The 23662-nt window shown below is 48.3% G+C and overlaps 1 protein-coding gene across 1 annotated transcript in view; it reads right to left on the bottom strand.

Annotated features, from left to right (window-relative positions):
- The window catches only part of YWHAQ (tyrosine 3-monooxygenase/tryptophan 5-monooxygenase activation protein theta), a 38469-nt gene extending 30943 nt beyond the window's left edge, over positions 1-7526 (bottom strand). The window contains exons 1-2 of the mRNA XM_040622816.1: positions 7372-7526; positions 6624-6981 (exon numbers count right to left, since the gene is read on the bottom strand). Coding sequence (XP_040478750.1) covers positions 6624-6917 — 294 coding nt within the window. The 5' untranslated portion in view covers positions 6918-6981; positions 7372-7526. The remainder of the gene's footprint in view (positions 1-6623; positions 6982-7371) is intronic.
- Between the last annotated feature and the right edge of the window lie 16136 nt (positions 7527-23662).

Below are 23662 nucleotides of genomic sequence, written 5' to 3'. Positions count from 1 at the left end.
CAGTTAAGGGTCTGCCTTTGGCTGAGGTCCTGAGAGATCGGGCCCTGCCTTGGGCTCCCTGCTGAGCAGGGAGCCTGCTTCTCCCTCTCCTTCCTGCTCCTGCTCTCCCTCGCTCTCTCTCTCTCAAATAAATAAAATCTTAAAAAAAAAAACAAAACCCAAAGGAAGGCATTATACAATCTAGTACAACTTAATACTGCTCACTTTATTCACAATCCAGCCCAGCGTTTCTCAACCTTGGCATTACTGACACTTTGGGCTGGGTAATTGGATTTTCCTGTGCATTATACAATGCTTAGAGGCATTTAGGCCTCTAACTCACCATATGTTAGTAGCACCCCTCCTTCCCTCCTTCTGACATGCAAAAACTGTCTCCAGAACTTGCTAAATGTTCCCCGAGGGGTAAATTCACCTTGGTTGAGAACCACTGATCTAACTTTACACTTACTGTCTGCATGGACAACATTCCGGAAATTCCATCTCACTCTTCAAAAACAAAAACAAAACAACTCTTGGCTTCAAGGAGCTAACAATCTAAAGTCAAAAGATGCTAGAGTTAAGAAGTTTTAGACTTTTATTGAAGTATCCTGTATATGAGGGCTTCACAATTATAGACTCGGAGTTTTGTCCACCACAGACCTATCTTCCCTCCTTCACAACTTACAGACATAATGGCTTATATTAAACTGTACAAATTCCTCAAAACAGAGATTCACACTGTAATCTTCAGTCAGCTACCCTGTATTTAGGGCCAAATGGGTTTCATTTAATTTCATTTGGAGTCATACCACTTGGGTTAAAATCCCTGCTCTACCATTTACTAGCTTCGAGATGTTGACCAAGTTATTTAACTTCCTTATGCTTCAGTTCCCTCAAGTTTAAAACAGAAATAATACCATCAACTTAACTTATGGGAACAATGTGAATAAAAAATGCTTAAAATAGTGCTTAGTGTATAGTAAATGCCCAATAAATGTCAGTTATTTGATATTATTTTTACCACAAGCCTGTTAAGGCAGGCACCATCACCACCAATTTATAGATGAAGAAACAAGCCAAGAGATTAAGAAACTTGCCCACGGCCACAAAACTGTAAGGCTATGGTGCAATGATTCGAAAAAGTACGTATGATTCCAGGGCCCATAATTTTTCCATTATGTCAATAAAACTGTATTAAGATTCATTTAACTATCAAGATCAAACTTACTTCAAAATAATAACCAACACAAGACACATTTTCATTAAAAGATTACTTTAGAACCCTTAACTAAATTAAGGTCACACTGCTTTTACACACGGACACAGACAACTTTCACAGTTTTGTTATCCCATTTTAAATGATTCTTATTCACATGCACCTTAGTTTCAGACATTATATGTTACACCAAAGCAGCTCATTAAAATTAGTCTACTAAACGACCATCAACACCCAAGGATAACATTGGGTTGTCTGAGACAGAGCTTATCTTGTACACATTCTCTAAGTGTCCTTCTTACTCCAAGGTCACTGACTTCGTAAATGACAGATTTTGTTCCCAAGTCCAAGAAGGCTCTAGGGAACCTTTCGGTTTCTTTGATTTGTCCTTACCTCACACCTAAGTTCTTCATGATTCTCAAACACCCCACACATGCTATTTACACTGCCTGGTTGTCCCAGGCAAAGACCCCATCAAAAAGGAGAATTACAGACCGATTTCCCCAAAGAATATGGATGCCAAAATCCTCAACAAGATCCTGGCTAATAGAATCCAACAGTACATTAAAAGGATTATCCATCATGACCAAGTGGGATTCATACCTGGGATGCAAGCGTGGTTCAACATTTGCAAATCGATCAGCGTGATACATCATATCAACAAGACAAGACTCAGGAACCATATGATCCTCTCAATTGATGCAGAAAAAGCATTTGACAAAATACAGCATCCTTTCCTGATTAAAACCCTTCAGAGTGTAGGAATAGAGGGTACATTTCTCAATCTCATAAAAGCCATCTATGAAAAGCCTACAGCAAATATTATTCTCAATGGGGAAAAGCTGGAAGCCTTTCCCTTAAGATCAGGAACACGACAAGGATGCCCACTCTCGCCACTATTATTCAACATAGTACTAGAAGTCCTTGCAACAGCAATCAGACAACAAAAAGGGATCAAAGGTATTCAAATTGGCAAAGAAGAAGTCAAAATGTCTCTCTTTGCAGATGACATGATACTCTATATGGAAAACCCAAAAGAAGCCACTCCCAAACTATTAGAAGTTATAGAGCAATTCAGTAACGTGGCAGGATACAAAATAAATGCTCAGAAATCAGTTGCATTTCTATACACGAATAACGAGACCGAAGAAAGAGAAATTAGGGAATCCATCCCATTTACAATAGCACCAAAAACCATACGTTACCTTGGAATTAACTTAACCAGAGACGTAAAGGACCTATATTCTAGAAACTATAAATCACTCTTGAAAGACATTGAGGAAGACATAAAAAGATGGAAAGATATTCCATGCTCATGAATCGGAAGAATTAACATAGTTAAAATGTCCATGCTACCCAGAGCAATCTACACTTTCAATGCTATCCCGATCAAAATACCAAGGACATTTTTCAAAGAACTGGAACAAACAGTCCTTAAATTTGTATGGAACCAGAAAAGGCCCCGAATCTCCAAGGAACTGTTGAAAAGGAAAAACAAAGCTGGGGGCATCACAATGCCGGATTTCGAGCTGTACTACAAAGCTGTGATCACAAAGACAGCATGGTACTGGCACAAAAACAGACACATAGACCAATGGAACAGAATAGAGAACCCAGAAATGGACCCTCGGCTCTTTGGGCAACTAATCTTTGATAAAGCAGGAAAAAACATCCAGTGGAAAAAAGACAGTCTCTTCAATAAATGGTGCTGGGAAAATTGGACAGCTACATGCAAAAGAATGAAACTTGACCACTCCCTCACACCATACACAAAAATAAACTCCAAATGGATGAAAGACCTCGATTTGAGACAGGAATCCATCAAAATCCTAGAGGAGAACATAGGCAGCAACCTCTACGACATCGGCCAAAGCAAACTTTTTTATGACACATCTCCAAAGGCAAGAGAAACAAAAGATAAAATGAACTTGTGGGACTTCATCAAGATAAAAAGCTTCTGCACAGCCAAGGAAACAGTCAAAAAAACCAAGAGGCAGCCCACGGAATGGGAGAATATATTTGCAAATGACACTACAGATAAAAGACTGGTATCCAAGATCTACAAAGAACTTCTCAAACTCAATACACAAGAAACAAATAAACAAATCAAAAAATGGGCAGAAGATATGAACAGATACTTTTCCAATGAAGAAATACAAATGGCTAACAGACACATGAAAAAATGTTCAAAATCACCAGCCATCAGGGAAATTCAAATCAAAACCACACTAAGATACCACCTTACGCCAGTTAGAATGGCAAAAATAGACAAGGCAAGATACACTGCTTGGTTGTCATACAACTTATTAATCTTTCTTGCTTCAACTCTGCTACTCCCAATAAACCAACAACTCGGGCATGACCCCTCCTCCTGAAACGATCTCACTACAGTTGTTAGTTTTCCAACATTTCATACACTGTCAATGACACATTCTTCAACCTGGACTTTAAAAATTACTCATTTTAGATTTGGGAGAAAGTCAGAACAGAGGTTGAATGGCTAGGACCTGTATGTAGAACTTTCTAATCACCCAAAATGAGAATGTAAAGAGACCCGGAAACCTAGCCCAACCCTCTGGTTTCACAAACAATACGGAGAGACCCATAACTGGGTGAAACCTCTAACCTCTCTAAGATACTCTCTAAGATAAAGAGTTTGGTCTTGGCCATTTGGGCCCTCTTCATCTCCTCTGCTCTTCTGATTACTCATTTGGATTTTAACATTTTTTTCCTGCCTCTACAGTTTAGTAGCCTCCCTCAATACAGAGATTACCAAGAGTTAAGAGTTGTCCACCATGGTCATTTTGAGTAAATAGTTCAAATAATCCCACCCCCAACCTACTACTCTTTAAAGAGAAAGAGACTAAGAATCTCTGCTCTTTAGGATCAAAATTTTGCCCATTCTTCAGATTACTCTTCCACTAGTCTTCTATAACAAGTCATTTTCACTCACTTTCTCCATACCAAATTCACCTTCCTGTTCACCAAAGGAAAAAAAAGAAAATCTCATTTTAGCACCAATGTTCAGAAATCTCATGTTTCACTCTTCTTTCCTCATCATTTTGGTAGACTCTGCATTAAATTACTAACTTATCAATCATCAGACTCTTGTTCACTAGTCTATCGCTTCCTCCTTGTCTGTCAGTTAAGGTTACAAGCTGGTAATTAGCACTCAAACCATGAATTCTAGATGCTGCCACATATACGCCGTTCAAAAACCATTCAAAAATCTTCAATGCCTCCCTCCCTGTCAACCAAATGAAGAAATCTCACTCTGACATTCTTATAAGCTTCCTACCTCCCTTTCCTGATTCTCCTCCATTAAAGCTCACTCCAAAAACCACGCTTTGTGAAGCCTTTCCTGTGGTTTCAGTTTCCTTTGAACTACGAATACGTAGCACTTTGTTCATAACCACTTATGGGAATTATGTATTTGGGTATTTCTCACATGCACTCCATACTGATTATCAATTATGAGAGGAAAAAATCTATGGTTCTTAGTTTTGTTCCTCCCCATAGTGCTTAGCAAAGTGCCTTGCACATACCAAGCTCTCAAATACAGTTGCCAACCTGAAGATGGGCTTTCCCAGGATTTCTTTATAGGCTGCACATCAAGTCACAATTAGTTTCTGAAGCCATTTTGTTAATAAAAATATTTTGCTTACACCTTGGTGTCTCCAACTAATCAAACTAAACTCTCTTTCTCTTGGTGTAAAAAAATTGTCTTCATTTCAGGGGTTCTCTCCTATTGAAATGATCTGTAGGAGAGTCTAATATACCTGCTCTCTCTCTCAAGTCACTTGTCAACTAAACAAAACTCTACTCATGCCATCAAAAAAACCAAATTTATAAGAACCACAAAATAAAACAAATATTCCTTTGGCCTAGAGTTCACTTGCTAGAGAACACGAAAAGCTCTGTGGTAATTCGGAATTGCTGCAAGGTAAGGAACAAAACACGAAGTAGTTACTGAACACAAAGAGACTGAAACATGCTGTGAGAGCCACCAAAGTACTACATCTGTAGAAAAGCCTCCTTAACATATGGAATTTGTAGGAGTCTTCCCTTGCTAGTAGAGTCAATGTTGTCAATAACCATTACCACATGCTATTGAAGTCTGCCATCACTTTCGAGTTGGCAAATTTCTTGAAGTCAAGCGGCAGCAATTCAGTTTGAAAAGCTCTGAAGTGCCTCCTCCAGGCCAGGCAGGGAGTGGAAGCTAAGGAGACCTATAAATATAACATAGAGCACACTCTCTGCATTGCCCCTTTACCTGCTAACTCCGTTAGCCATGATTTTGACCAGATCACCCATTATTTGTATTAGAACACTAGGTTAAAAAAGTAAAAAAAAAAAAAAAATCCTGCCACACATTATCTGATGGGGCAAGAAAGAGAGGGTTGTGAAGAAAAGAGGCATTTTCTTTTTACTTGGTGAATAATCACCAATCTAGCATGCTTGCCTTTCAAAGCCCACCCAAAATGCCAAAAATCAGTAGACTTTTTGTAATTAAAAAAAAAAAACCACTCCAGGATATAATGCTGACATTTAAAATTTAAAAACTTATGTTATTGATCAAAAGCTCCAATGCCATGACAAAGCTAAAAATGTTCTCTCTCACTAACAAGAGTGAATCAGAGCAGTCACCTACTCCACCCAATAGCCACCCTTGCGACTGGACAGTTCAAAACCTGGAAAGCTTTCCTCGCCTGCTCCACGCCAGAAAGGAATTTCATTTGATACATTAGTGTTTAAGTGTAACTAAATAATAGCAAGAAAATGTATCATATACTGAAATTTATCAGGACAGTTTGTCCTTTGGATTTATCTGTACCTTCTTCACAGTTATCGAACTTTCCCCACCCCCTCCACTCCTTTTAGCACGGAAAAGCTCAACAGTTACTGTTACTTGAAAAATGAAGTATCTGTTCAGATTTTCGAAGTAAATTTCCATTACTAGGCTTGGGAGGAACACCTACTACACGTACATTGTCTCTATCGAAAAGAGACACCTTCTTTCGAATAGGTTGGAGCCTGTGAGTTGATCGGTATATTTAAAGGGTTCCCAGATCTCCTCAGGACGTTTCAGAAAATGATTTTTCGGTCTTGCACAAACCTACCTGGATGTTTCAAAGTTACATAGTTTGGTAGCAACCCAGCATCTGGGCAAAGTTCTGCCCTTACCTCTGGAAAAGGGGCTTTCTCAGTCTCAAGAGCTGAAACACATTCAGGAGGCCAAGGCTAACCTTCTCAAATCCTCCACACGTCGGCAGACAATTAGGCAAGCCCCGGCCCACGTTTCTTTCCCATTCCCATGAAATTCTCAATGAAAGGCTTCACACACAAAAGGACCCTTGGCGCCCCAGTCGCACAATTCCCCGGCTCCCGCCACCCCTTCCCTCCCCAGCCCGGACGACTGCAGACTCACCAGCACCGTGGTGCAGATGGACCTCAGCTCAGACTCCACTTTCTCCCGATAGTCCTTAATCAGCTGCAACTTCTTGTCCGAGGTGTCGGTTTTCTGCTCGATGCTCGAGATGACCCTCCAGGCAGACCTGCGGCCCCCGACCACGTTCTTATAGGCCACCGAGAGCAGGTTGCGCTCCTCGTTGGACAGCTCGGCGCCCTGCTCGGTCACGGCCTTCATGCAGGTGGCCATGTCGTCGTAACGCTCGGCCTGTTCGGCCAGCTTCGCCTTCTGGATTAACTCCGTCTTCTCCATGGGGACGCGGAGAGGAGAGCGAGGGCGAGCACCGACCCGGATCGGGAGGAGGCGTGAGGACGGCCTGCGGGCGGGGGCGCGGACAGAAAGGCGGGGGCGGCGCCGTCAGACAATGCGCCTGCCGCCCGGGGCCGCCCGCCGCCTGCCAGCCGCCCCTTTTGTCCGTCCCCGCACGCGCCGCCCCGTTGAATTTCCCTCCCCCGCCCACGCTCCCCGCCGGCGTCCGGGAGGCCGAGGGGCGCCCGGCGGAGGCGGCCCGCGGCGAGGGGAGGAGAAAGGGCCGCTCCCGCGCCCGCCCGGCCCAAGATGGAAGCGGCCGTTGGCCCACACCTTGCCGCCAGAGCCGTCCCTGAGGAGAGCGGCGTCGAGGCCGGCCGCTCCCGGGGGCCGGCCTCCCGCCCTGCCCTCAGGCCCAGCCAGGCCGAGGAGGGCCAGGGGCGACCGTAGCGCTCACCTTCACGTCTCCGCGACCGCGGCGCGAGTCCCACCACTTTGATCCGCTTTTGGCTTTAGCCGAGGACCCTCCCGTCTCAGCCTACCCCGGAGCCGAGGGGCGGGCCGCCGCGCCGCTGCCCTCGCTCCTGCAGCCCAATGACGCGCCGAGAAGTTCCCAAGAGTCCCGCCTCCAGCTCCGCGGCTGGCCAATGAAGACAGAGCGCGCGGAAGGGGGCAAAGAGGGCGGGGCGGGAGGGGAAGCGGAGGCTAGGAGGGTGGGTCGGCTTGGGCAAGTTCGGTTGGCCGGCAGGCTGCGGCTTCGGCCACGGGGTTTCCTCCAATTAGATCCAGGGTAAAAGGACGTCACTGTTGCCATGGCGATGCTGTTACCAACTCCCCTCATCCCCCCCGCCACCCCCAGCACTTGTGGGTGCGGCACGGGAGCGGGAGGCTAGTCCCACCTCTCCCGCGGTGGCCGCGTCTCCTGCTGCAGGGCCGCTGCACATGGTGCATTGCATCTTGTGGGTTAATGCAGCCGCGGCACTCCTCGGCCTGGTGAGGAGGGCCCGGCATGGTGACATAAGCGGCTGTTTTGTTGCACAAGCTCCTTTCTTTCCTCCACCTTCCCATTCGTGACAAAGGTTTGGAGCGCCATACACTGAACCCAGCCTTTAATGACGTTGCGATTGGAGCTGCGAATTAGAAATAATCCCAACCCCGTTAAAGAGGAATGCCTTGCTGGAGAAAGTCGTTCCAGAATGACTTTTCATGATCTACTCAAGTTTTCAGACGGGCACCTAAAGCCAAAAATTCCCTTGTAAAATTCCCAAGGAAGTCCAGGCAGGTCTCTCCGGCAATGGCCAGATAATCTGATTTTATTCTGACATTCAGGATAATTTGGAGAAAAACACACATTAAACACCCCTCCCTGCCCAAAGAGGCTGTTCTTATATCACTGTCTAGTCTTTCCAGGTTATCATCTAAATACATATTTTTTCACATCGTTTTATGGGTGTATGGGTTTTATATTCTGGTATTATTTTTGAGAGTACACTCGAAACCCTAAACTTCTCTCCTAGATGTTCACTTTCGACTTTCTCCCACACTTTCTCCTGCTCACACCCTTCTGAAGTGAGAAAGTTTGCCCCAGATGCCTTTTATTTGGGGTCATCACTAGCACTTTCTTTCCACTTTAAACGAGGCACAGCCCTCCAGCCACTCCCTTCTCTCTGGGCACGTCGCCAGTGCCTGACAAATCAGGTGGCTGTGCTGGGTGTCTGGGAAGAGGCCTCTGTGGCATCTTAGATGAAAATTCCCATCTGGGCTCACACTGCTGTGATTCCAGTTCCGGCACGTCCAAGGGAGTGGGTCTTTGAAAGCCAAAAAATGCCACAGCTAAGAATTCCAGATCTAACTGGGGGCTGGAGCAGATCTGGAGATTCTCTAGAATGGAAGATCTGAGAGTTCACACAGATGACGAGAGAAGGTACAGACTCTCCAGAAATCTAAACTCCCTCCTACGTGCCCCTCCCTGTCCTGACTTGTAAAGGTTGCTTTGTGCTTTGATGGACAGGAGAGGCCTGGGTTGGAAACAGCCTGTGTCAATGCAAAAATGGCTCACTATGTCCTAGCGTTCTAATGTAGGGCCCTGCTGTTATTTCTGGAATCCCTGGGGCCAAGCTGCAGACACACAAGTGTTTATGGCCATGTGGGCTGGGGTGGAGCCGGACACCAAGAAATCCCAGTGGAAAGAATTTGCATGTGGAAGGTCAGATAAAATGCTTTCTGTATGACCAGTGAATTTCAAGCTCAGAAATTAGAGACAGCCCAAGCAAGGGGACATACCAGTGGAGGTGGATGGGAGGGATAGAGACCCTTGAAGGCGATTATCAGGGGACTGAATCTCTGTGGAAGGCAGAGAGGAAAGGGGCAAGCACACTAATTCTTTGTCAGAAAGTCTGGGCTGTGCTGCCATCTCCCTCAGTGACCTTGGGCAACTTTTTGCTGCTCTCTGTAATTCAGTCTCTAAAATTTCTGCTTTCACTCAATCATCAAATATTCATTGAGCACCAACTCATATAGTTACGATCATCTGCAATCATGGGTGAAAACTGCTTCGAAATAATGGCACACTATGAAATTATAAAGTATTTGATGGCGGTCTAGAGGGACAAGTGCATATCTGAACACCTCTGCGCCTGGCAGAACTTGGGGAGAGAAAATTAAAGCCCTGGGAACTTTGGGTTCCCCGACACATAAAAAGCTAACATTAATGAGTGAATACATGTACCAAACACTATTTTACATCCTTTGTATTAACTCATTCAGTCTGCTTAATGCTGCCACGAAGTCAGTACTACTATGATCATCACCTCTGTCTCACAGATAAGGAATCTAAAAGCACAGAGAGGTTAAGTATTCTGTGCAGAACTCCTAGCTAGCGAGTGGCAGAACCTGGATGTGGACCCTTGCACACGGTCTGCACACCCAAGCCCATCTCCGTTTCCACTCTGCCGGATCTTTGCTCAGTGCCATAGAGACTCTAGGAAAGATCAGGCTAGACTCTGTCCTCCAGGAGTTTCGTCCCGTAAAGATAAAAGATAAAGGTAAAACGTGCATAAGCATCCACATCGAACATGCTGGCAAGAGCTCTAGGGAACAGACAGCTCACAAAGAAAGTATTGAGAAGTTATGACTTATTTGTTTGATGTTCTTGTTATTTTTACTGAATTCCTTGGTGAGAAGAAGCTGCTGGAGTTAAGACGGAGCACACCGAATGTGAAGCCTGAAGATCCTCAATTCCAGCCCTGCTGTTTATTTCCAGCTTGACCTTGGACACTGTGATCCCCTCCGAACTTCAGTTCCCTAACCTGTGACAGTCATCCTGCATCACAGAATACTTGTAGAGCTATCGCGTCGGAAGATGTTGGGCCTATTGCAAACGTTCAGTCAACGCTAGGTTTCTTCCTTCTTTCCCTCTGTTTGGGGGTGGGGAGCAGAAGAGAGAGGGAAATGCCTGGTCGCAGCAAGGAGCCTTATCTCTTGAATCACTGTAATTAGTGGAGTTAATGGCCTGCAGAATGGCCCCAGTCAGGGTACATTTCAGAATGAATGAATCCTCCCAGTTGAGTTTACTCATAAATTGTTTCGGTGGTTTATTTGCGCAAAGCAGTCGGTCATTTCAGAGGAACTTCTTCCTCTCCTGCCATATGGCAGATATTTTACTGACAAGCAAGCATTCGAGTGGGACTCTTCACCCAAATCCCTGTGTAATCGTTATCAATACTTCTGTTTCGTGGATAGTTGAAGAGTTGTCCCCACTGTTCACTCTACCTGGAGGCACTAATGAGACTCATGGAGAGCCCAGACAGGCGGGGAAATCAAGGGAACTTGGTCAGGGAAGTCTTCCAGACATTCCCTGGCTTAAGGCTGGGTCAGGCCTATAGAACTCAGTTTCCCATCGGGCCTGCAGGGGGAGAAGTTTATTCTTGCCATATGCAGGCATCCCTCTGTGCCCACGGTTCTCCCATTTCCGGCATCCCCTGGACACCCCTTGGCCACATAACTGTTTTACAACTCTCACTGTGTGCTTTAAGGAAAAAAACAAATCAAGTTATTCCTTCATTAAAAACTATGTAAGTCTAGGGGCGTCTGGGTGGCTCATTCGGTTAGGCATCTGACTCTTGATTTGAGCTCAGGTCTTGATCTCAGGGTCTAGAGTTCGAGTCCTGTATTGAGTCCAGTGTGAAGCCTACTTAAAAAACAAACAAACAAACAAACAAACGAACATGTCGTCGCTAGTAGCATGTCAGGCATCCTGAAGCAGCTTTTGGTAAGCTGGCCTCTTGGGGAAGAGTTCCAGTACTCTTCCATTTCCCCAGCGTTTCCTATGTGCCAGGCAACAGAGTATTTTTTAAAATGCTTGATCACTTTCGTAATGATGATAGTGATGATGATAATGTTAACAGAAAATGTAATAGCATTCATTCTACTGAAAACGGAAACAATACATAAGTGTACCAGGGAGATTAAAAAGATCTTGAGAGCGTGACTCTGAGAAGTGACCACTGTTAGCGTTTTGGCGATCACCTTCTAGATATCTCTCTTTTTGTTTGGATATATGTATGTGGTTTTGCATTTATGAGATTGCATTTGTCACTTTATTCAGTGTGATGGCTAATTTAACATGTCAACTTGGCTGAGCCATGGGGTGCCCAGGTATTTGACCAAACATTATTCTGTGAGGGTGTTTTGGAGAGAGATTAACATTTAAATTGGTGGACTTTGTGTAAGCAGATTGTGCTCCATACTGTGGGTGGGCCACATCCAATCAGTTGAAGGTCTGAAAACAACGGAAGAGTAATTTCCCTTGAACAAGAGAGACTTCTTCAGCAGATGGTCTTTGGACTTCATCTGAAACACCACCTCTTCTTCAGTCTACAACGGACAGCCTTCAGACTCAAACAGAAACATTGATTCTCCTGGGTCTCCGGCCTGTCGGTCCACCCTGCAGATTTCGGATTTGTGATCCCTTGCAACAAATATCTTTCTGTATATGAACACATCCTATTGCTTTTCTTTCTCTGGAGAATCTTGACTAATACAACCAGTAACTTTCTTTTTTCACTCAACAAATGGTATGATATTTTTAAATACCTAAAAGCATATGTCTATGCAATATCAACCTCTCTCAGTCAGACTGTGAGCTTCCTGAGGGAAAGAGTTCTTTCTTTCTTTCTTTCTCTCTCCCTTTCTTTCTTTCTTTCTTTCTTTCTTTCTTTCTTTCTTTCTTATAAGATTTATTTATTTATTTGAGAGAGAGAGAGAGCACAAACAGGGGAGGGGCAGAGGGAGAGAGAGAATCCTAAAGCAGACTCCCCGCTGAGAGCAGAGCCCAACGTGGGGCTTGATCCCAGGACCCTGAGATCATGACCTGAGGTGAAATCCAGAGTTGGATGCCCAACTGACTGAGCCACCCAGGCCCCTCACTTTTTTTTTTTAATGTAAGCTCTACGCCCAATGTAGGGCTTGAACTCACAACCCTGAGATCAAGAGCGTATGCTCTACCAACTGAGCCAGCCAGCCAGGTGCCCCAAGGGTTTTCTTTTTTGATCTTGTATCTCTAGTGCCCTCTCAACAAAAGGTAGGTATTATAACCCCCACTGTGTGGTTGAATAAACTGACCCTCAGGGAGGCTACGTTACCTGTCCAAATTGGTAAGCAATAGAGTTAAGATTCAAAAGCAGGCCTGATTTCAATCTTCTTCCACCACAATAAACAAGACTCTGTGCCACCTGCGATGGAAGATGGAAGCTCCGACGTTTGCCAGCCCAGGAATAATGCTTAGTTATTTGGGGCTGGTGGGTGGCTGAGTATATACCGGCCAGTGAGTCAGTGGCTGATTTTATTTTCATATGAAGTCTCTGTTTTTACACTCAACACATCTGCAGGGAGAGGGCACCTTCTTGTTCCTTGTCTGTTCCCTTTAGTTAATTACATATCCATCTCTCCGGTTAGCCTGTGAACTTCCAGTAGGCAGACCTTCCTCTGCTTCCCATGTCCCTGGTGTCTCTGACTGACCCATAGAAGCCATTTAGCGAAGTTTTGTTTTGAGAGTGAATCCAGGCCATCAAGGGGGGCATTCCAATAATAGCAATTGTTTGCACCCAACCATATATGAAATCACTAGAACGGTGGTAAATTCACAAATGCCGTAAACATGGGATTGCATCTGCTATGCAGAGCACCTGAAGAGCCCTGAAGTTAGCATGGAAGGTCCTTGAGCAATCAGAAATCCTTCCTAAGCTTCCTGCACAAATGTGCACGCACGCTACACTCCTAACTCAGGACCAGTTTCTTGCTAGGTCCTTCAACAAAGTATCGAAGGGGCTACCATGTGCCAGACACTGTCCTAGGGGCTGGGATTCCAAAAATGAATAAGACGCGACCCGTGCCTACAAGGACCTTGGCGGAGAGCCCAGAGGTGGGGTGTCAAACCCGGAGCTTAGGGAGGAACTGAGAGACTCTCCCTCTCTTTTCAGTTCTCACGTGCTCACCTTGGTTTCCAAGCCTGTGGGGGTCTGGAGGTGGCTGTTTAGAAGGCAGGAGTAGAATTACACGTGGGAGTCCCTCCGAATCCACTGTACCTTCTCACCTGATGATTCAGAGCAGGGTAAGAGCTGAGGCTTTAGAAGGCCTTCCCCAGCGGCTGACCCGGGATCCCCTCTACAGAAGGCAATCAGTTGTCAGGGTGGAGACATCGAACCCACAAAAAGCACACAAAAAAGCTCAAGAGGTTGGCCCCCGTTAGTTAAAGGCACACAGCAAATATCTCTCAGACCGGGCCGAGCCACATAGCAATGAGACTTCATCATCATGCAAAGATGTTCACGATGTGTTCATTTTGTTGTTGTTGAGGGAGTCAGTCACACACTATGTATCTATATATTTAAGTTTTGGTACATAAAGCGACAAATCTTCAACATCTCCCAAATTATGACTCATCTGCAGACAATTCAGGACAGTTGAGCGGTTGAACGAACACAGAACCATTTGAGAACAATGCACACAGGAGTTGATTGTGTGGCTCTCCCAGGAAGTGCTGTGCGAGTCTAGAGAAGGGAGACACGAGTGTGGGCTGGAGAGATTGCAGTGGATGTCAGGCATCAGAAAGCTTTGGGAGGAAAGGGATCACCATAGGAAAAGGGGAGAGCCACCGAGAGGAGAAAGGTCTGCGTTTCCTTCCTGTCCGCTGCCCCGGTGGGTGCCTCTGGAAGGGCAGAAAGGTTCTACTTGCTCCTCCCTGTGTGGGAGTCGGCTTTGGACATGGCCGACCCCGAGAAGATAGCTCTGGACCGCAGGCTGGAATGCAGATCACCCAGGCAGAGCTCGGTATCCAGAGCTGGGATCTCTTCTGCCTCTTTACCTCCTTCTGCCATAACCAGCGCAGCCACATAGGCAGCTTAACAAGTGCAGGCCGCACTGGGGAGACTGGTTATGCTAACCTCCTGGGCCCTTCATGGGGAGGATCTTATAAAAAACGCAAGTCTGACCCTTGCATTACTTTCCTGCTTCAAATCCTTCAGCAGCGTTTAGGGGCCGCTCCTGGTTGGACTCCGAAGCCAGACGGCCTGGGTTTGAATCCTGGCTCCACTACTCACTAATTATATGATCTTGGGCAGGTTACCTATTTCATGCCTTGGTTTCCCCATCTGTGAAATGGGGATGATGATAAAAATAATACCTCTTCAAAGGGTCAATATGAGGATTTGATGAGTTAATATTAATAAAGCACTTTAAACAGCACTATTTATGTGCTCCTGAGATAAACAGAATAAACTCAGAATCCTTCCGGGGACTCCCAAGCCCCCAGTGATCTCCCTGTAGCCCCTCTCCTTAGCTCTTGGCTTACTCCTCTTTCTCTTGGGCCTCAGCCCCTTCTGAACTTTGCTCGTGCTGTCCCCTCTTTTCTCACATCTTCACCTTCTCATTTCCAGAGTCTCAGCAGAAATGACCCTCCTCTCCCCACGCAGCCGGGTGAGCTCCCTGAGATGGAGCACACAACGTCACTTCTGGGTCTGATTCCCCGACAGGCTGAGGCACCAGGAAGGCAGGATTAAGCCTCCGTGATTTGCTTGGGTAGCCCTGGTGCCTGGCAGAGTGCTTGGCAGAGTGCTTTGTGGTTATACTGGGTGCCGAGAAATGGATGGCCAAATGGACAAATGAACAAAGGATGGGTGGAGGGAGGAGTCATGGGCAGGCACACAGTGGCCACAGGACAGGGTGAGCTGAGGCTGCTTGCTCAGGAAGGCTTCAGGCTGGCCTGGGTCCAGCCCCCAGCTGGAGGCACCCATGACTGTAGCTGAGAGGGCTTGGAAGCTCCAGGCAGCCCCCTGTGGCCCTCCTTCCCCTCAGTCCCGTCCAGCTCTGTAAACAAATTCCCAACTGCAGCGGGCCTGGTGACGAAGCGAACCGAGGCAAGGGGACTTTTGCAGAGGAAGGAATTCTTTTGAATGTAATAACTCCCTGATTAATTTGCACAATTTCTCTCCTTTCCAGAATAAGCCCAGGTAAGAAATTTGGGGGCATCATACATCTAAACAAAACACAGAAAAGCATGGTCCATCAAAAGCAGCCCCCAGAAGGAAGGAGCCCACGCCACCCTGCTCCGCTATGAGTATGCCACTAGGTGCCTGGAGACCGTGATCGCTCTGATCAGTGCTAATGAACGAAGGACCCCTTGCCCCTCTCCCACTCCCAGTCCTGAAGCTCGGAGGCCGGCCAGCCAGCCCCCATGTGTTCAGATGGAGCACAGCCATCCCACAGCTTCCAGAAATAAAGGGGGAAAGGCAGCAACTTGCCGTCTCTTGAGCCAATGGATTTAGAACACGAGACCAAATAAGAGAGATTTTAAAAACCCACCACCTCCAGGAAGTCGGTGAAATGAGAATTTGCTCGCGAGCGGCAGGCAGAAGGCAGTCTTGCGGCTTTGACAGCAGGTTGTGGCTGCCTGTGTGGGGTTTGGGAGGCTGCCCAGGGACGCTCAGGCCGGCCCAGACAAGAGCATCCCACGGCCCCCAGGACCTTCACGCCTCAATGAGAAAAGCACATGTAGCCACGTTAGCTAGGAGGTGCTCAGAAAGTGCAGGGTTCCCTTCCCTTCCTGAAGACCAGCTTGGACAGGGTTCATCATTACCCCAGAGTCCCTAGCTACAAGTCATAGGAACTGACTCTCGTGGACTTACATATGAGGCCGCTACTTCTGACCGATCGTGAGGAAGGCTGGCAAACCAGGCCTCGAAAACGGGCGGGCCCTGGGGAGGGTCTATAGCCAGAACTACAGGCCAAATCACACTGCAGAGCTTGCACGGAGATATCCTTGTTGTTTCAGCCACCAGACCCCAGACACCTGTCCCTATGGCACTCCATGGACACAAGACATTGAGCCCTGGACCCTGCATTGGCTCCATCCTTGTTGAAATCCAAGGCAGTCTCGCTGCTGCCCCCAGAAGGGATTCTCCTCCATCCCCATTTCTTTGGGTCATTCATTCTAGAATTAAAATCCTGGGTAGGGTGTCTGGCCAGGTCTGAGTCACGTGCCACACCCCTTTGTAAGACAGAGCTGGGAAAGTAGGTATCAGGAATATATACCTTCCAGGGAGGAAAATGGGCTCTGCCTCCCACTAAAACTCATAACATGAGGAATTCCTCAAACAGCAGAAAGGGTTTCAGATGCTGGGCAGCCTGGAAAGACCCATGTCGCTTGAAGTAATACTTGGCAAAAGCCAGGGGGGCTTATGAAAGATGGAGTCTGGGAAAAGCCTTGGCCTGGATCTCGTCTTTCTCCGGAAGAAAGAGACGGGGGCTTTGCTATCAATGACACCTCTACCTGGAAGTCTTGTCCCCACTCAAACTTGACCTCCTGCCAGATCCACAAAGATTTCTCTCTGCCTCTCTTTCTCTCTCTCTCATGGAAGATGCTGTTCCACGTCGCATCATACTATTAAGAACTGAATCACTTCATTTATGTATGTCTTGCAAAGCTCCCCCAGGATGGAGACAAAAATCTTATTCATTATACAGTTAACAAACATTTATTGAGTGTCTGGTAGGCCTTGGGGAGACTGAGGGGACAAAGGCAGGGCCTGTGCCTTAGAGAAGAATGTCATATCTGTGCCAGGTGTGTCGAGGCGGGAAGGCTTCCCAGAGGAGGTGACCTGGTTTAAATGAGTTTTAAAGATTGAGATGTTCTTGCCCATTGAGGGGCAGGGGGAGAAGTATACTCTAGAGAGAAGGAACAGTATAGACAGAGGCAAGGAACCATGAGAAAGCATGGTGTGTCTGGGTAACAAAATGGGTGGGACATTTTGTGAGCGTGGACCCCCACAAGGAAGTGGGGGACAGAGACGCTAATGAAGACTGGGGTCACATTCTGAGAGGCCTTGCACGTCTTTCTGAGGAATGGGTGTTGCATCCGAGACCACTAGGAATCACCAGATTCTCTTGATTTAGTTTTTAAGCAAGCTCTATGCCCTACGTGGGGCTTGAACTCATGACCCCAAGATCAAGAGTCACGTGCTCTACTGACTGAGCCAGCCAGGCATCCCTATTTTTACTTATCTATTTTTATTGTGGTAAAATATACATATAGAAGGTTGTTCGTGAGGAGATGGAATTGCCCATTCCTTGTTGTTCTGAAGAAGAAACGGGTCCCCCCCTCCCTGAAGACTTGGCCTTCACTTTCTGCAGAAAGGAAGTTCTTGCACACGATGGTTCTGCCAGCCTCATTCTTCTCCCTTCTCATTGCTTCTCCCAACTTGCTCTGGTCCCAAACCACCCTGTCTTCCTTAGCACCTGAGACGTTTCCTTTCCTGCGCCCAGGATGCCCGTATCTCCTGCTGGCTCTGGGAGCCCAGGAGGAGGAGGGTGAGCCCCTCCTCTCCTTCCCCTCTCTCAGACCACATCCGGCTCCCCCTGCAGTTCCCCCGCACACTCTCCCTCAGAGCCTGCACACCCATCTCTCTCTCTGCCTTCCTCACCCCTGGGAGCTCCCCTTCGGGTGCCCTTCTGAGAAGTGTGTTCTGAGCACAGGATTTCATCTAAACACTTAAACCATGGGGCTTTCCCTGCATGACACCCTGAGCTCCAAGTGGGCTGGTGGTGTGTGGGTAGGTGCAGGGAAGCATCTGGAACAGGGTGTGAGCTGGTGTGCACTCTGCTGAATGAGATGAGACTGGCCGGTGTCGGGGATGGGACACGGGTTGGAGGGACCTCGGAAACTCATGCGAATAGGAAACGGTACAAGCCTTCTCTGTTCCCACAGGACTGGGCTCTGTCTGCCTGACGGAGCACGCACGCACCCGACTTCTTCGTGCCGTATTGTTTTAAATCATAGGCTTCGTAGGCCAAATCCACAGGGCTGGGCGGCTACCTCATTGACTGCTGGCTCAGAGAATCCAGGATTTGTTGATGGAAAAAGCTTTCAGTTTCCTTTTCACACTTGCTCATTGAAGTCAGACGTCATAGATTCTGAAGGTATTTTGAGTGTGGGGCTTGAGTTTCTGATCATTCAACACACTTGGCTTTTCATGCCCGAACATCATTCAGTGTCTCTGGAAAGCGATTTATTGTTCACTACGTGCCATGGTAGTTCCCCAACTTGAGGGCGGGGGCTATGTTTCTCTCTCCCCCAGCACAGTGTAAGTACTCGATAAATATTAATGTCAGGAATTTTTTTACAGCAAAAATGATTCATTTCCAGACAATTAAACTCAGAAACTTCTTCAACTTAGTCACGGACACACCTGATTCCTTGATGCGGGCAGGAGAGGCACGGGTCGGGCTGCCTGAGAACGAGCACGTATGTGTGCGTGCGTGTTGTCCTTGATTGCCGTGTACCCAACTAGCGGTCGTGAGTGTGCGCACAGCAGGAACGACACCGCACCAGAAGCACGATGTGGCTCTTTCCACACACACCTTTCACTTTGTGACCATTTTCCTGGTTTCTGATGACAGCAAGTGTTTGTCTGTATTTCCTGGTGCAAGATTCTAGTCCCCCGGGGCGCCTGGGTGGCACAGCGGTTAAGCGTCTGCCTTCCGCTCAGGGCGTGATCCCGGCGTTATGGAATCGAGCCCCACATCAGGCTCCTTCACTATGAGACTGCTTCTTCCTCTCCCACTCCCCCTGCTTGTGTTCCCTCTCTCACTGGCTCTCTATCTCTGTCAAATAAATAAATAAAATCTTTAAAAAAAAAAAAAGATTCTAGTCCCCCGACAGCTTTTATGGAGAAGTTCAGGGGCACCTGGCTGGCTCATTTGGAATGGTGTGTGACGCTTGATCTCGGGGTTGTGAGTTCGAGCCCCAGGTTGGGTGTAGAGAGTACTAAAATGAATAAATAAATAAACTTAAAAAAATACACTAACAAAATAAATACATATTTAAGAAAAAAGAAGTTCAGGCAGGAAAATCATTACACCCTCCAGAGTTCTTTTGAGCAGAGTTTCATCATTAGGCAGAATTTTGAGCTGTTGTATTGGTTAGCAAGGAAGATTCCTGACAAACAAAAGTTCCTTCCAGTTTTGTCTTTGTTGAGTCTAACCTGTACTCTGCCTCCCTCAGACGGGGGCCCGTCCTCTCTGTTGCTGCAAAGAGGTTTAGTGAGCTTCTACTCCTTGGAACTGTGAGGTCACAAGCAGGTCACTTGGGGGCCAATGCCAGACTCGCGTGCACCCCAGGACGACGGCATGCACCAACATTAACATATTGGAATAGTCTGCTCCCGTGAGTAAGCAGTGGCTGCTTCCAAGCCCCACGAATGCCACCCTGTTGCTCGGCTCCTTCCTGGGACCCCTTAGATTCTCCACACCCCTTTCTAGCAACAAAAGGGTCAGTGCCTGCCCAGGCCCTGGGAGTGGGGGTAAGGAGTCCTGCTCTGCAGCCATGTTGGGTGGGTAAGTATTTTGCTATCACTGCTGGGCAGTGGGCTTGGAGGCGATGCACCAGGGAGCCAAGCTGATGGACATTTCAGGAGGAGGACGTCAGTTGCTGCAGGGGGCTAGTCCTTCCTGATGCGGAAGCAGGTGGCTGGGGACTCACATGCTGGCACTTCCTTGGGTGGTGTCCATGAGAAGGGATGGCACTACCTGCAGAGAGCCGACAGGTTGTGGCAGAAATGATTGGAGAGAGAGACTGGAGAAAGGACAGGATGATGCCACTCCCCGGTTCACGCCTCTCTGATGGCTCTGCATCACACGCGGGATACATCCGAAACTCTAGGTGAGGCACCAAGCCCCCACTCTTGGTTCTTGCCTCCCTCCCAGCCCTCACACTGGCCTCTCTCCTGCCCACCTCCCTCCCTGCACTCATCCCTTCCTTCCACTTCCAGCGTCCTGCTGCCTTTGTTACCAGTGGGGTTCTACTCATCCTCTAAAGTCAACGTTCTCCTTTTTCAAGCTTACACGACTCTTTTCCAAACTGCCCTGAGCCCAGGGCCACCACTCACCAGACGGTATCTTTGCAAGGTTCGGGAAGACACACCCTGTGGAGAGACCCTGCCTAGGCAGCCCCGACCCATCCACCCATTGAACCATCGACCCATGACCCATCGTGCAGGTTGTCTGTGCATGCCACCCCCTCCCCAGCCTTGGCCTGGCAGGACACAGCCTCCCTGCTGATCACCCCTCACTGCACGCTTGTGCCCTGGAAGCCCTGGGCATTGCTTTTCCCGCCCTGTGTTGCAATGGTGGTTTCCTTCTTGTGAAATCTCCAATGCCAGGGCCTATAGTGTCTGTTTCTGGGTCCCAGGCACCTAGCTGAGTGACGGGGCCATGTGGCAGTTTGTTCGCAAATGTTTGCTTCAAGGAGAAAGAGAACTAAAGGGGCAGAGAAAGGGGTGGATGGAAGGGAAGCGTCTATACCCCAAGTCCTCCAGTGCCTTGGGCACCAAGTTCCTCTTAGGGACGGTGGCAGCCACAAGGGAGGAGAGAAGCAGTGGGTACAGCCGAAGACTGGAGGGGAGTCTCAGGGCTTCCTGGCCGCCAGGAGGGCTCCTCACCTGGCCTCCACCTGCCCAGCCCCACAGCCTCGGCAGTGTTGTGGGGGGGGAGGTGAGAACGTAACTAAGTGCAGGCTCACACCTCGGGGGGAATGTTTGGAAACAGGGGAGCCCTTCAGGGGACCTGTCTCAGAGTTCAAGGGACTAGGAAGGGACCTCCCCAGAAAGGGTATCTGGCACATCTCCAGGCCTCTTCAGAGAAATAGACACTGGAGGGCCTGCTGCACCCAATTTCCTGAGCCCTGTCCCAGATGGGGCCACAGAGAGGAACAAGGACCCCCTGCCTTTGAGGAGCTCCCAGGTCTGTGGGGACAGGGTCAACCCTGTTATAGTACAATACAGGATGTATGGGAGGAAAAAGTTTGCCCCCAGATGACGCAGTAGCCCCAAGAAAGAGGAAGAGACAAATGCCATCTGGGAAAGGAAACCTCCACGTAATGTGGAGGGAGGGGAGTGGGGAGGACTTCCTGGAGGAAATGACAGCTAACTTGGGTTTTAAAGAATGAAGAAGTGTGAGCCCAGCCAGTGCAGGGTGCAAGAAAATTCCAGGCAGGGGGAACAGCATATGCAAAGTCACAGAATCATATGTGGAAACAAAGTGTGCCCGGGAAATCATGAGCAGTTGGGAGCTTCAAGTACGGGACAGGGAGATGAGGAGTAGGGCTGAAGACAGAGGTGGGAGTGAGAGCCAGACAGATTGTAAAGAGATTTAGTATTTGCGGAGAGATCTGTGAGTTACATGCTGCACTCAGTCAATTTGCTATCATTTATTGAGCTCTTCCTATATGCAAGGTGTTCGTCTTCTGACCTTCTCATCAGTCCTCATTTACCTCTGTCACTAACTCCTGGAGACGTCTGAGACTCCACAGTCTAGACCCATTTTATAGATCAGGAAACTGAACCCCAACTAGTTAATGTGACATCTGAGAGCTCCCAATTGCTTAGTGGTAGAACCAAGACTGGTATCTAGATCTCCAAATTTCCCAGCACCGGATCCCAGTGCCTTCTACTCGGTGTGCAAAGCAAGCCCCTCAGAGCTGAAACGGCTTCTTATTTGTTTAGGAATTGAAATGGGCCATGAAATGATATTCTGGTCAAAGGAACCCAGACTCTCATGTGAAGTTCAGAAAATCACTGAAACCACGACTTGTTGATCAGACGTCCGTTTCATAAGCCTCGTTCCGAGTTTAAAAAAACCACATGCTTGTAAGCGCATAAGCGCCGAGGCCTCCTTCCAGACTCCCTTGGAAGCCCGCTTCGGAGGCTGGCCGGCGGGCTGCTCGGTGGCGGTGCCGGTCCGCACGCAGTCCACCTGCAGGGTGTTGATTCCCTGCCGAGGCGAGTGCGCTCTCAGGCCCGAGCCAGCTCTTCCCCAGAGTCACTCTCGGAGGCCAACTTCCCCATCAGCTTTCTTTGTTGGCAGCAGCCTTGTTGGTTTGCAGAGACAGCAAATACTGGGAGATTAGAAGTGGTGCGCTCCTGGCTTTTCTGGAAGGTGCTGGGCCCTGCAACCAAGTGGGGTTTGCAGAGACAGAAGTAAGGGACAGGCAGTGGCTGGTGCTTGGGCAGAGGGCCTGCGGAGGCCTTGCCTGGGTGAGTCATCTCCGGCTGAGAGCTTCATTCCTTAGATTCTCCTGGGTGCTCGAATACAAGTCCTCCCTTCAGCCCAGGATCGGGACTGCAACGTCCGCCCCTGCTCATTCCTCTCCGCCCCACCCCGTCTCAGGGGCCCTCTCCTGACCTGGGAGGCAGTGGGAAACACCTCTGTTCAGCCGATGCGGGGTGCTTGGGACCGGTTGTGGGTATGCACCCTTCGGCGTCCTGGTTGTGCGGGATAGCGGGCAATGCCCTGGTTTGGTGTCAGACACACAACATGCTGTCTCAACTCTACTAGCTATGTGACTTTGAAAGTATACCTGTCTTTTCTGGGCCTTTGTTTTTGAAATAGGTGTAGACCAGCGCTGTCTGGTAACCACTAACCACATGTGGCTACTACTCAAGCCTTGAGATGCGGCTAGTCTTAACTGAGATGTGCCGTAAGTACTAGACACACTGGATTTCCTCCCCCGCCGGCTCCACCGGGAGCTAGAGACACGGCTGGATGGGCTCTTCCCTCCTCCAGTGAGGCCCAGGCTGGAGGCCGGCGCAGTACCAGGGAGGCCTTTGTGAAACGGCGTCCTCCCAACCCATTACACTCATGGGGACGCCGGACATCTAGCAGGCCAGGCGGGTGCTGCAGGTGGTGTGCCTTGGTGCCGGGCCTCACCCCGTACCTGGCATGTCTGTGGCACGCTGCACAGAGAGCATGCTATCTTCCCACACCTGGCCCGGGCCCCAGGGCCCCATGCTGGGGGAGCACGCAGGTGTAGATTGTAGATCCAACAGGATCTTTAGTGTTGGCTCTGCCACCTACTGCCTGGGTGACTGGAGACAGCTACTCTTTCCAAACCCAAACTTCCTTGTGTCTCAAGTGGGCAGGACTCTGGTGCTGAGTTATTCTCCAGGTGGCACTTGATTTTTCGGTTTGGTTTGGTTTGGTTTTGCCACTAGATGCTCTTTGGATTGTAGAGGCGTCATTTCTGTCTCTGCCTCTGTCCTGACATGGCCCTCCTGTCCCTGTGCGTCTTTGTCTTCACAGGGCTTTCTCCTTTCTTATGGGGACTCCAGTCCTGTTGGATGAAGGGCCCGTCTTACTCCAGTTTGTCCCCACTTTAATTAATTACATCTGCAATGACTCTATTTCCAAAGAAGGTCACA

The sequence above is a fragment of the Ursus maritimus genome, unplaced genomic scaffold, assembly GCF_017311325.1.
Source record: "Ursus maritimus isolate PB19 unplaced genomic scaffold, ASM1731132v1 scaffold_6, whole genome shotgun sequence".
NCBI classification, from domain to species: Eukaryota; Metazoa; Chordata; class Mammalia; order Carnivora; family Ursidae; genus Ursus; species Ursus maritimus.
The sequence above is the reverse complement of the archived record's forward strand: the minus strand, read 5'-3'. Positions and strand labels throughout refer to the sequence as shown.